General features: G+C 38.3%; 1 protein-coding gene across 1 annotated transcript in view; it reads left to right on the plus strand.

The window, feature by feature from the left end:
* LOC109096226 (plakophilin-4-like) overlaps positions 1 to 14,235 on the plus strand; it is a 74,351-nt gene that overhangs the window by 44,787 nt on the left and 15,329 nt on the right. The window contains exons 4-6 of the mRNA XM_042730578.1: positions 1,396 to 1,430; positions 6,100 to 6,266; positions 7,738 to 8,191. Of these exons, the coding sequence (XP_042586512.1) occupies positions 1,396 to 1,430; positions 6,100 to 6,266; positions 7,738 to 8,191 (656 nt within the window). The remainder of the gene's footprint in view (positions 1 to 1,395; positions 1,431 to 6,099; positions 6,267 to 7,737; positions 8,192 to 14,235) is intronic.

The following is a 14,235-nucleotide window of genomic DNA, read 5'->3' on the forward strand; positions in this document are numbered from 1 at the left end:
ACACACACACACACACACACACACACACACCAGGAGCAGTCTTATTTGCCCCAGTTACTGTGTGTTGGACTACAGTACAGTATGTTGTTACATGTGCCACCTGGTGGATGTTGAACGAAGCGCAACACATTTATTCACATTCTAGGAAGCATGCACAACTTTTTGGCTAGATATTTATTAAGGAACCACAATCACGGACATCACAGTCGATGGTTTTAGTTTTAGAAGCAGAAAATAACACAAGCAGCCTTGCGTATGAACACCGACTTGCTGTATTACACTTTTATTTGAACAGAACATCGCACTGGTTATCGCTAAAGCTTACCAGTGTTTTCAGATGACCAGCAGTATTTTTCCAAGAAAAAGTGTGTGCGTGGTTTCTAGGTTGGGGAAAATGTATAAACACTAAGCAGAAAAGTCCCCTCTTGTGCAAGTGTGAAGTGTTGATATCAGGCATGTTTGCTTGTGTGCTGGAATGAACCGTGTAGCCTGTATTATTTGTATTCTGTTAAAAAAATTCAGAAATCTTGTCTTCAATTCAATTTTTAAATGTTGCTTTTGTATTCATATTATATGTAATTATGTGTTTTAATAACATGTCCATATCGTCCAAAAACACACACACACACACACACACACACACACACACACACACACACACACACACAAAAAAAAAAAAAAAACACACACAGTATATGTATAACAAGCACAGACATAGACCTAACCTAACCGTGTGTTTATACATACTATCAACACACCACTTCTTCTTTTGCTTATTTACATCAAAACATACTGTATATATCTGAGGGTGGTGGTAAAGGTGTGGTGTCACTGCTCCGGACAATCACAGTCGATGTTCTGTTTTGGTGGAGGTGTACACTACTATAGATCTTAATTCTGTATATATCTGAGGGTGGTGATAAAGGTGGCAACAAAGACAACACACACACACACACCCACACAACACCACACCACAAAACAAACACACACCAACACCAAAACAAACGCACACACACAGAGCAGGTTTAAATGTACTGCTCAGTGTCACTCACTCCTGCTCTGTTTTAGAGCAGTGAGCAGGTTTAAATGTACTGCTCAGTTATTGATAATATCTTGAATTTAGTTGTTACATTAGAGCTTGTTAAATGTCATCATTTACTCATCCTCGTGTTACTTTAAATTTGTGTGACTTTCTTACCATCAAAGGATGGAAAATGACGTCATATGAAAGTTTTGCAAACCATATCAAAAAGTCACGTGAAAGCTTTTGCTTTTGCAGATTTTCTTATTATCCTCCAGCGTGGCTCTCACATGTCATTCCACGTTTTTAGCAGTGATTTTATGTGACAGAAACATGAATAAACTTGTTCTATGTTTGTTTCTTTTGTTTTTTAGTTCTTCTGAGATGTCTCTTCCCTGGAGATCTGCAGGTATGGAATGAATGAGTGAATGCATGAATTAACCAAGTTTTAGCCAAAGGGGATCCCCAATGTCATTTAAATCATTAATTTATTGACCACAGCATTTATACCTAAGTAAAGAGTGGAGCAGTACAGTTCTATTTATACAGCAGGCTTTGACAAAAGTATGGTTGAGAGTCTTTGAAAAATCATGGTTGCAACTCCCTTAAATAAACCAAACCCCCACGTGATGAAATTGATTAACCTAGATAACCCTCAACCCTGAAAACAAAAAAATACTGGAACTGCACAAAGTGCACTAATTTGTTGTTTAATTAAAAAATTAAGATGTTTAGATATATTCTTAGTTTTAAGCAAATTCCCAAATAATTCCAAGTAGGTTGATTTATGACTGTATGTAGTGCCATGACTATGACTATGATCCTCTTCATGTACAAACCCAATTCCAAAAATTTTGGGACACTGTACAAATAGTGAATAAAAACAGAATGCAATGATGTGGAAGTTTCAAATTTCAATATTTTATTCAGAATACAACGACATATCAAATGTTTAAACTGAGAAAATGTATAATTTTAAGGAAAAAATAAGTTGATTTTAAATTTCATGGCATCAACACATCTCAAAAAAGTTGGGACAAGGCCATGTTTACCACTGTGTGGCATCCCCTCTTCTTTTTATAACAGTCTGCAAACGTCTGGGGACTGAAGAGACAAGCTGCACAAGTTTAGGAATAGGAATGTTGTCCCATTCTTGTCTAATACAGGCTTCTAGTTGCTCAACTGTCTTAGGTCTTCTTTGTTGCATCTTCCTCTTTATGATGTGCCAAATGTTTTCTATGAGTGAAAGATCTGGACTGCAGGCTGGCCATTTCAGTACCCGGATCCTTCTTCTACGCAGCCATGATGTTATAATTGATGCAGTATGTGGTCTGGCATTGTCATGTTGGAAAATGCAAGGTCTTCCCTGAAAGAGAAGATGTCTGGATGGGAGCATATGTTGTTCTAGAACTTGGATATACCTTTCAGCATTGATGGTGCCTTTCCAGATGTGTAAGCTGCCCATGCCACACGCACTCATGCAACCCCATACCATCAGAGATGCAGGCTTCTGAACTGAGCGCTGATAACAACTTGGGTTGTCCTTGTCCTCTTTAGTCCGGATGACATGGCGTCCCAGTTTTCCAAAAAGAACTTCAAATTTTGATTCGTCTGACCACAGAACAGTTTTCCACTTTGTCACAGTCCATTTTAAAAGAGCCTTGGCCCAGAGAAAACGCCTGCGCTTCTGGATCATGTTTAGATATGGCTTCTTTTTTGACCTATAGAGTTTTAGCCGGCAACGTCGAATGGCACGGTGGATTGTGTTCACGACAATGTTTTCTGGAAGTATTCCTGAGCCCATGTTGTGATTTCCATTACAGTATCATTCCTGTATGTGATGCAGTGCCGTCTAAGGGCCCGAAGATCACGGGCATCCAGTATGGTTTTCCGGCCTTGACCCTTACGCACAGAGATTGTTCCGGATGATATTATGCACTGAAGATGATGATAACTTCAAACTCTTTGCAATTTTCTCTGAGAAACTCCTTTCTGATATTGCTCCACTATTTTTCGCCGCAGCATTGGGGGAATTGGTGATCCTAGTGCCCATCTTGACTTCTGAGAGACACTGCCACTCTGAGAGGCTCTTTTTATACCCAATCATGTTGCCAATTGACCTAATAAGTTCCAAATTGGTCCTCCAGCTGTTCCTTATACAGTTGTGGCCAAAAATATTGCCCCCCTTGGTAAATATGATCAAAAAAGGCTGTGAAAATTAATCTGCCTTGTTAATCCTTTTGGTCTTTTATTTAAAAAATTCACAAAAATGTATCCTTTCATTGGATAATAAGAATTTAAAACGGAGGGGAAATATCATATTGAAACGAATGTTTTTCTCAAATACTCGTTGGTCACAATTATTGGCCCCCCTATAAATTCTTATGAGTAAAATATCTCTGAAGTATATTCCCATTCATATTCACAATTTTGAGCACTCCAGCATCAATTCAATTCAATAAATTTATTGCCATTTCAACAAGTTGATAGGAATTTGTCTTGGTACAACTCTCAGACATAAATAACCTAAAAGACAAACATCATAAGTACAAAAAAACAGACAATGTTCACCAAAAATACCCAGCAACCAGTAAGACATTAGACCAACACCCCGCAGAAAAAAGACAATACCCTTCGGCAGAGAAAGTGCACAGTGCATACATTTGATAAAGTGCTGCTAGCAGTCAGTGCAAGTTCAGATGTCTGATAGCCAGAGGGTAAGTGCTGTCTCTGAAACGTGATGTGGAAGTCTTAATGCTCCTATATCTTCTTCCTGATGGAAGGAGATTAAAGAGATGGTGAGCAGGGTGATTATAAACATGAAATCATTCAGCTCTGGCTTCCTGTTTCACAGAAATATAAAGAGGAGGGAAAACAAAGCCCAAATTCCCTTAATCATCCATCACAATGAGAAAAACCAAAGAATATATTTCTGATGTTCAGCAAAAGATAACTGAGCTTCACAAATTGATAAATAAGAATTAACAAAAAACATAAAACATTAAAAATCCCCATTTCCACCATCAGGGCAATAATTAAGAATTTCCAATCAACAGAAAATGTTATAAATCTGCCTGGAAGAGGACGTGTGTCTATATCGTCCTAATGTGCAGTGAGAAGGAGACTTTGAGTGGCTAAAGACTCTACAAGGACCACAGCTGGAGAATTGCAGAAAATAGTTGAGTCTCTGGTTCAGAAAACCTTTTAAAAAATTGTCAAACAGCACCTACATCAGCACATGTTGTTTGGGAGGGTTACAAGAAAAATTCTCCTAGCTCATTCAAAAACAAACTAAAGCATATTCAGTTTCAGTCATGACTGGAACTTTACATGGGACTGGCTTCTATGATCAGATGAAACTAAAAAATGAGCTTTTTAGCAGCAAACACTCAAGATGAGTTTGGTGAACACGGGGATAAAAAGTACCCCATGTGTACAATGAAATATACTGCTGTATTTTTGATGTTGTGGACCTATATTTCTGCTGGAGGTCCTGGACATCTTGTTTAGACACATGGCATCATGGATTCTATCAAATACCAACAGATAAAAAAACAGTAAGCGACTGACTCTGTATAATGGGCCATGTTTGGATCTTCCAACCGTACAATAATCCAAACACAAACCTCAAAAACAACACAGAAATGGGTCACTGAGCTCAGAACCAAGCTTCTGCTTGCTATAGCCATTCCAGTCCTCTGACCTGAACCCTACGGAAAATGAGAGGAGTGAACTGAAGAGGAGAAGCTGGGAATCTGAAGGGTCTGGAGTGATTCTGGATGAAGGAATGGTCTCTGATCTCTTGTCAGGTGTTCTCTAACCTCATCAGACATTATAGGAGAACATTTGGAGCTGTTCATCTGGCAAATGGAGGTTTCAAAAAGTACTGAATAAAAGGGGGCTATTAATTGTGGCCAATGTGTATTAGAGAAAAACATTTATTTCATAATGATATTTCCCCCTATTTTAAATTCTTATTATCCAATGAAAGGATACATTTTTGTGAATTTTTTAAATAAACGACCAAAAGGATTAACAATGCAGATAAATTTTCACAGCCTTTTTTGATCATATTTACCAAGGGGGCCAATATTTTTGGCCACGACTGTATGTTCATTTAACTTTTCCGGCCTCTTATTGCTATCTGTCTCAACTTTTTTGGAATGTGTAGCTCTCATGAAATCCAAAATGAGCCAATATTTAGACATTTCAAAATGTCTCACTTTCAACATTTGATATGTTATCTATATTCTATTGTGAATAAAATATAAGTTTCTGAGATTTGTAAATTATTCCATTCCTTTTTTACTCACAATTTGTACAGTGTCCCAACTTTTTTGGAATTGGATTTGTACAAAGAATTGTCAACAAACTCTGTGTGAAGTTAAGTCCAGTCTTATTTCTCCTCTAGAGGGTGCTGTTACACTATTGAATCAAATTCTTACAATTGTAGACAAGTAAAACAGCACTGTGCATGGTGGATCACAGAGGAACAAAGAACTGCCACAGATTAGGTTGGCATTTTCCATAACCATAGGCAGACAGTAGAAGAACCACAACCAACACAGTATTTGTAACAAAGTAGCCTGCTACAACTAGACCGCATATTAACAGTGGATTGAAGGCTTTGACCTTTATTCTGTCTGTCTATCATTATTGCTTCTTTCCTGCCTTCTTTCCTCTAGTTGACATCCACATGAATACCACCCTGAGCACTGGTGGCAAATGTTTACCCTTGCAATTTGTATTTCAATATATAAAAAAGACAATTAAGTGCATGAGAAGCCTAAATAAAAGCTGCTTTCCAAAGGCAGTTCTATATAGCAAGCAGACACATACAAATCAATGCCATCGATACCAGTTAACCTCCACACGTTAGGACAGATTTGCTTTCACGCTTGCTGTGAAACTGTTCACATGAACTAAACCCCAAACCAGCTGTTCAAGCTGAATGTTACCAAATAAAGCTTGGAAAACAAACTGGTGTGGGTCCACACATAACCTCTAGTGTAAAGTCACCCTCAAAGTCATCTTTCTGAATTGTAATATGAAGTGTCTAACCTGCACGTTACTGTCAGTGTCAGGGTCTACCCAGATGAACTCTTACCCTGATAGTGGTTATCAGGATGCTGTCAGCTACTACAGCGGTCAGGCACAGAGACTTCAAACCTCATTACCTGCTTCAGGAGGAAGCTCCAGGGCAGAGGGCCAGGCTGCAGGACACCCCCGAACACCTGAGCTACTGGTAGATCTCACATCCCTCACATCATCTCACTTCTTCATAGCTTAATCTCTGGATAAACACGTGCGGATCATGTTTCACCAGAAAATCAAAAGTAAAGCTGAAATAAGCTGAAGCGTTTTATTATTATTATCATTAATATTATAAATAAAACAAAAAAAAAAATCATGACAGTTATGCACATCTATCCCTGCGTTCTAAATTCTCATTATAATAATGTGTCTTAAGGCCCTGTTTACACTAGTGCATTTTCATTTTAAAACAGGATTTTAGAATGAAACCGATCCTCGTCTACACTGGCGTTTCAGAAACGATGTTCGTCTACACTACACAACCTAAAACGCATGTCACGTGACCATTCATGCAGGTACAGCCATAGATATGAATAGGTAGAGTCCCTATTATTTAGATCGCGGACGCGTCTACGTGCTTGGATCGAATGGGGGATCTACCTATAAATGCAACCCCAGAGTTTTCAAACTAAAACGGGGTCTGCAGATTTTTCAAAAGTCTCCGTTTTCGAGGGTCAGAAATGCCAGAGTAGTGTAAACGATAGGCGTAACCGTAGAAAAAGTTATGCGTTTTAAAATGAAAACGCACTAGTGTAAACGGGCCCTTAGTTTTTTGTGTATATGATTCGTATTATTCTCAGTTGTGATACTCTTCTGATTTTTCATTACCATACTGTAGCATAAAAAACAGACATTACCACGATGTATAAATACTTCAGATATTACGTTCATTATTTTTTGCTTTACTTTATTGAGCATTTTGTGGACAAATGTGCTCGATTTGACATTTAAAAATAATTAAAAATAATACTACATACAAAAACATACTGTATAGTAAGCTTCAGGATTTAATTGTTAGTTCAAAATCAGATTTAAAAAGAAACGAAGCATTTTTCACTTCCTCTACTTTATTACCTAACCCTGTGGTGATCTTCGGTCAATTTTGACAGGGAAAAAATATATATTTAGTTTTTTTAGAATTATTTGACTTCATCGAAATAGCACAAAACTTGGTAAAGGTTTTGGCACTTGCTAGGTAACTGTAATTCTTCCTTCTCGACTCAATCCCACAGAAGAAGACACACTTATGAGGTATACAAACAAAGCTGAAGCAGTAGAGTGTGTCAAAGCTTTACAAAATAACGATAGACAGCTCTAAAATAGACAGCCGAGAACACGAGAAACACTTTCTGATAAATCAGTACCTGAAGGACTAAAATCTGAGATTTGATTTGAAATAAAAAGTCTAAATTACACCACTAAAACTTATGTCCAATAACAGGACAGAAAAGTAAATCAAGTATAAACAGGTTTTTTTTAGAGTAATTGACAAGTTATATGCACTTTTTTCATTGGAATCTGTTCTAAGAAGATAAATAAATTATATCAGCTGATCATAATTGCTGCTTAATCATAATTATCTTTATGTAGATGCTGTAAAGGATGTTTGCGTCCTCTTGTAGGTGTCAGGAATGATGGACGGGGCTAAACCAGGTCGTACTATGTGCCGAGTTGGTTCAATGCCTGCTCGTACTCAGCCGCTGTACGGAAGCAAGTCTCCGTCTCGAGGGTCTCTTCGGACCACTAGAAGCTCCTATGGGTTGCCGATTACGACTGAACCTAAACCTCTATCCTCCATTTTCACAAGCCCCACCCTTTCTGCAGTCCCACAGAAGGCCTCTCCTGCCACCCTGCGCAGAATGGGTTCCTCCCGCTCGAGCCGCACCACGTCACCCTATTCTGGAGGTGTAGGCTCTGTGAGAGAAGACGAGCAGGTCGGGCCAGGGATGACCGCAGCACCACAGCACTATGGGACGATGATGTCAAGAACGCTTCTGCATGACGTATCTAATCCATACATTACACACAGCTATGAGATCTACGAGCGGATAGACCCGCAACCAGACAGCTTAACAGGTCAGAAAACAGCTAATGCTTTGATCTCCCATTCCTTTCTTACTCCTTTATTTTAACCCTCAAGTATGAATATCATAAATTCCCAATGACTTTCAGAGTAAAAAAAGTACCTATCTTTCCTGGCTATGTGGCTAACACAAAGAAATTACAGGTCTTAATATTTTAGGAATACAATTATAAGAGTCTCTGTTTTTGCTGTTGTCTATTTTGATCCCGCTAAAGTCTTTAAAGTTGTGGCTATCGTAAATACCTGAAATGTGGACTTTATCTTCATGATATGATTATACTGACAGGATTGGGGTTGGCAAAACTTCAGGGTCTTGGCAGGAGGGTTCTTAGTACATCTTTTGCATACTATGTAGTTATAAAGAGAAAAAAAGTTATAAATGAATAGTAAAGAAATGTCAATGTTAATGCAATAAACATCTGATGAAGGTAGGCTGTTGCCTTTTATTTTTGTATTTTTTCTGTGACCTAAAATAAAGTGAGAATAAATAAACTATTTAAAAAAAACTTTTTTTAAATACTCTACATGACTTAGATATGGTTAACAAGTTGTTAACAAAGGAAAATTAAATGTTATCTAGTTGTTCAGAAATGAGGTAACCTTTCTACTGCATTGCTTTTTAGTCAGTCACACTACAAGATGGCACCTTAACTAAATAAAAACTTTTGCGTTTTGACAATTATGGCAAAATCATGAATTAAAGCAATATTCAGGCTCTCCCCAAATCTGATGATTGTTATTTGTTATTCAAAATTTGTAAGTCATCGAATGTCAGATATAATGTATATAACTGTGTGTACTTATATGAATCTAAATGACAATGATTCTGTTTCTTTTTCTTTGTAATGTCAATTTAATGAAAAAACAGTGGAGAAAATCACCCTGGGTTAAAGGGATAGGGGATCAGAAATAAAAATGTTGTCATCATTTACTCATCCTCATGTCAAACTTCAATTCTGTGGAACATAAAAGATCCCCCAATGGCAACCAAAACATTCTTCAAATTATCTTCTATTTTGAAATTATGAAATGATGATTTTCTTTGTGTCCTTTACAGGAATCAGACTTTAATTTACATTTAGTCACTTAGAAGACGCTTTTATCCAAAGCCACAAAAGAGCGCTTCTATAATCAAACCTTTACAATTAATCCAGAACGCAGCAGCAAGATTAATTTTAATGAGCCAAAAAGAATACACGTTACACCTCTGTTGATCAATTTGCACTGGCTACCAATAGCTGCTCGCATAAAATTCAAGGCATTAATTTTTGCCTACAAAACAACTGTCCCTCAGTTGTTGAATGTTCACTTCTGAAACCAGACTGGTTACTGTTGAGGAGGTTGTTCTGTGTGAGAAAGGCAGAGACTTGGTAGAACACAGCTCGTTCAAGTGTTTCTGCAATGAAAGGAAGAAGGGAAACTGGTCTGTAGTTCACTAAAAGAGATGGGTTGAGGGTGGGTTTCTTAAGTAGTGTGGTTGTACGAGTCTGTCTAAATGATGAGGGGAAAACACCAGTGTGGAGGGATATGTTAATGATGTGAGTGAGTGCAGGTACAACTGCAGGAGAAATGGCTTGAAGGAGATGAGATGGAATAGGATCAAGCGGACAAGTAGTAGGATGATTAGAAAGGCTGAGTTTGGAGACTTCTGCCTCAGAGAGTGAAGAGAAGGATGTGAACGAGTGTATGTTTGCTGGTAAGATGTGCTTGATGGATTGTGGTGTGAAAAAATTGTGCACTGATGGTTAGAATTTTATTAATGAAGAACGTGGCAAAGTCGTCAGCTATTAGAGATGAAGCAGGAGGGGGAGGACAAAGGAGGAAGGAAAATGCGAGAGTTAGATGAATCGTTAATTTTGTTATGATAATATGTCCTTTTAGCAGTGGAGACATTAGCAGATAAGGAAGAGAGGAGTGACTGATATACATTAAGGTCAGTAGGATTTTTGGATTAGCGCCATACCCTTTCAGCAGCTCTGAGCTTAGAACGATGTTCGCGTAGAACATCAGATAACCAAGGGGCTGAAGGGGTGGTACGGGCTGGCCTGGAAGACAAGGGGCAAACAGTGTCTAAACAAGATGTAAGAATGGAGCAGAAAGTATCAGTCAAAACCAACTGTTTAGGGGGAGGAACCGAAGATGAAACCATAGCAGATAGCCGGGAGGATGAGAGTGAGCGTAGGTTACGTAGAAAGTTGACATGTGGAGGGGTATGTGTTGTGTCAGGAACCATGTTGAGGTTAAGGTGGAGCAGTGTTGTGTATAAATAAGGTCCAGTTGGTTGCCTGATTTGTGAGTAGTCATAGTTAATACTCTCTTGAGATAAAAAGAGGCAAGATGGCGCCAGTCTTCTTCTTGCCAAGATGGCGCCAGTGTACCTGTCGGCATGCCGTCTCTCACTGTCTGAAGTAACTGTTGCACCTGCTCGTCTGGCATCTGTGCTGTTTTTATTTTCCATGGTGGCGCTATGGTGTAGACTCAGTGTTGACCTATGATCGCCAAGTTTTGCTCAACATCAAAAACTGTATGGGATCTCATACATTTTGTCCTGCTCTGTATTCTCGCTTTCAATCCTCGTTCAACCAACCCGCGTTAGAGTGCGCTCACCGGTTACCTTGCTGTGTTCCTCTTGTAAGGAAGCGCCGCAGAAAGAGAGGAAATCGTGGTGGTGTTCGAGTGAGAATCAGACGGACAATTGCCTCCTCCATACAGTCAGCGGAGTTTCCCTCGGATACTTTAAACTTGGAAGGACTTCACTTGACGCGACGCTCAACTTATCAAACATACATTATTCATATGCCTATTTTCCCGGACTTCTCTCGCTCGTCAATCTGCTCTGCCCCTCCGCGATCACGGATTTGCCACAGAGGAATAAACTTTTCAAATCTTCGCCAACTAGATTTTCTTCAAATGGATCTGCGCTCGTTACCTGCATCTCATCTGAATATGGCTCTAGTAAATGCTAGGTCTGTGTGCAACAAAACTTTTATTTTAAACGACTTTTCTACCAGTCATGATTTGGATAATTTATTGGGCCAGTGCTGGTGAATCGACAGTCTTCGAGGAACTCTGTCCGCCTAACTATAGTTTTATTAGTACCCCAAGGTCTGCTGGCAAGGGCGGTGGGGTTGCTATGGTTTTTAAACAGACACTTAACGTACGGAGAGTTTCCGTTAAGGCTTATTCGTCATTTGAGGTTCAGTGTGCCGTGTTAGAATGTACTTCTTCCACTTTATTCTATGCCTTGTTTTATGGGCCACCTAACCTGAACAGTGCTTTTATTAGCGATTTTATAACTTTTATTTTGCCTTTGTATGATCGTATGTTAATTTTAGGTGACTTTAATGTACATTTATGCTGCCCAGGTCGACCCTTTGTTGCTGAATTTTGTAATGTCTTGGATTCCTTTGGTCTAACTCAACACATAAATCAAGAAACACATGTCCTTGGTCATACTCTCGACCTTATATTGTCATATGGGACATGTATTGATAATGTTAATATTGAAAATGCTTCCAACTCTGATCACAAGCCAATTGTTTTTAATGTTCCTGCTGAAAGCTCTGCTGTGTTAACTACGCCTATTGGCTACTACTCCCGTTTTATAAACTCACTTACTGCTTCTCAGTTTAGTGAATGTTATCTAGCTAATGCTGTTGAATCATCTATCTTAAATGCTGCCGAGTCTTCCTCTGGGCCCGATGACTTGATTACTTTATTTTATACATTTTGTTCTAACATTTTAGATGCCATTGCTTCAAACTGAAACAAAAAAAAGCAAAAATCTTATTATTGGCTTGATGATAATACTCGTTCTCTCATACAGGCCTGTCGTAAAGCGGAGCGGAAATGGAAGCATGATTGTTTAACTGTGTCCTTTGAGATTTTTAAAGACTGTCTGTTCAAGTTTCAGCATGCTGCAATATTAGCTAGATCGAGGTATTTTTCTGATTTAATTGCCACACATCTTAATAGGCCTAAGATTTTATTTACCACGATTAATTCAATAATTATTCCGAGTTGCCAATTTCATGGGGAACCCTCGGCTAAACTTTGTGAGAAATTTTTTAATTTTTTTTCTGACAAAGTGATAGCCATCCGTTCTTCCTTCACTTTACAGTTCCCAGATCTGACTTTGAATTTTGTTGGCTACTCCGGTATGCTTTTATAGTTTCCAACATGTTTCTTTAAAGGATCTGGGTGATCTGGTCAACCAAATGAAAATAACTTCCACCTCACTTGATGTCCTTCCCTCAGAGATTATAAAAGCATCTTTCTCTGAAATTGGCCTCAGTATACAAGTATTGGTAAATTCATCTTTGGATGCTGGGTTAGTGCCAAATTGTTTTTAAGCATGCTGTTGTTCAACCTTTGCTTAAGAAACAGGGTTTGGATGAGGGTTCTTTAAATAATTATCGCCCTGTCTCTAAGCTGTCTTTCTTGTCAAAGTTGTTAGAGAAAGTTGTGCAATCACAATTGATCTTGTTTTTAAATTCATCAAATTTATTGGAACCTTTCCAATCTGGCTTCACTGCTTATCATAGCACAGAGTCTGCTTTGTTAAAGGTATCTAATGATATTTTACTTGCAGTTGATGCTGGTAAAAATGCTGTTTTAATGCTACTAGATCTTACAGCTGCATTTGATACAGTTGATCATGATGTACTTCTTTGGCGTTTAGAGCATTTGATTGGTATCAAGGGTACGGCCTTACAGTGGTTCACTTTATATCTCAGAGACAGGTCCTTTTCATTAAAATTTTTCTCTTCTTCAGCTCCTAATATTAGTGGTGTCCCTCAGGGTTCCATTTTGGGCCTGCTCCTTTTTAACTTATATATGTGTCCATTAGGGAATATTATTAGACGGCACAATGTTTCATTTCATCTATACACTGATGATACCCAGTTGTATATTCCATTGAACCATTCAAAATTCTTGATGATGTAAGTCTTGATGATGTCAAGAAATGGTTAAAAAATAACTTTCTCCAAATTAATGAAGCCAAAACTGAAATTATTGTTTTTGGTCCCCCAAAATTGAGAAACAGGCTTATTAAGGAACTTCATTGCAATCATTTCCCCTCAGTTTCTTCTCAGGTCAGGAACCTAGGTGTTATCTTAGACTCTGAATTATGCTTAACCAAGCAAATAAATGTGATTGTTAAAAATAGTTTTTATCAACTACGGATTATTTCTAAACTTAAATAATTCTTGTCGTTTCAAGATTTGGAGAAGGTCATTCATCCTTTTATCACATCGCGTTTAGATTATTGCAGCTCCTTGTATTTGGCGCTTCTGCAGTCAACCATTTCTCACCTCCAGATGGTTCAAAATGCAGCTGCAAGGATGTTAACCAGAGCAAAGAAATAACATCGCTCCATTGGCTCCCAGTCCATTTCAGGGTTCGGTTTAAAATTCTTTAGTTTGTTTTTTAAGCTCTTAATGATCAAGCCCCCTCTTATTTAAAAGATCTTATTATCCCACATTCATCTAGTAGATCCTTAAGGTCTGCTGATCAGTATCTTTTATATGTCCCTCGATCACGTTTAAAAACCAAGGGCGACAGAGCTTTTTCAGTTGCTGCCCCTCGCTTATGGAATCAGTTGCCACTGGATATTCGCCTTGCACCTTCTATTATCATTTTTAAAAAGAGGCTGAAAACATATCTTTTCTCCCAGGCACTGTGTTTAAATGTGCTATATAAATAAAATTTACTTACTTACTAAGCAAAGTGTGGAAGTCTGAAGCCTGAGGTTTATCTAGGTGGATATTGAAGTCTCCAAATATAACTAGGGGAGTACCATCCTCAGGAAAGGTTGAGAGCAGCACATCTAATTCATCCAAGAAGTTACTTAGTGGTCCTGGGGGTCAGTAAACAACTACAAAATGGATTTTAAAAGGGTGGGTGATAGTGACTGAATGTGATTCAAAGGGGCTGTTAATACCCAGAGAAGGTAAAAGAATAAATTTCCAATCATTAGAGATAAACAGACCAGTACTAAGTATAAATATATATAGTATGTGAGGTTTAATAAGTG

This window comes from Cyprinus carpio, chromosome B9 (genome assembly GCF_018340385.1).
Source record: "Cyprinus carpio isolate SPL01 chromosome B9, ASM1834038v1, whole genome shotgun sequence".
Lineage (NCBI taxonomy): Eukaryota > Metazoa > Chordata > Actinopteri > Cypriniformes > Cyprinidae > Cyprinus > Cyprinus carpio.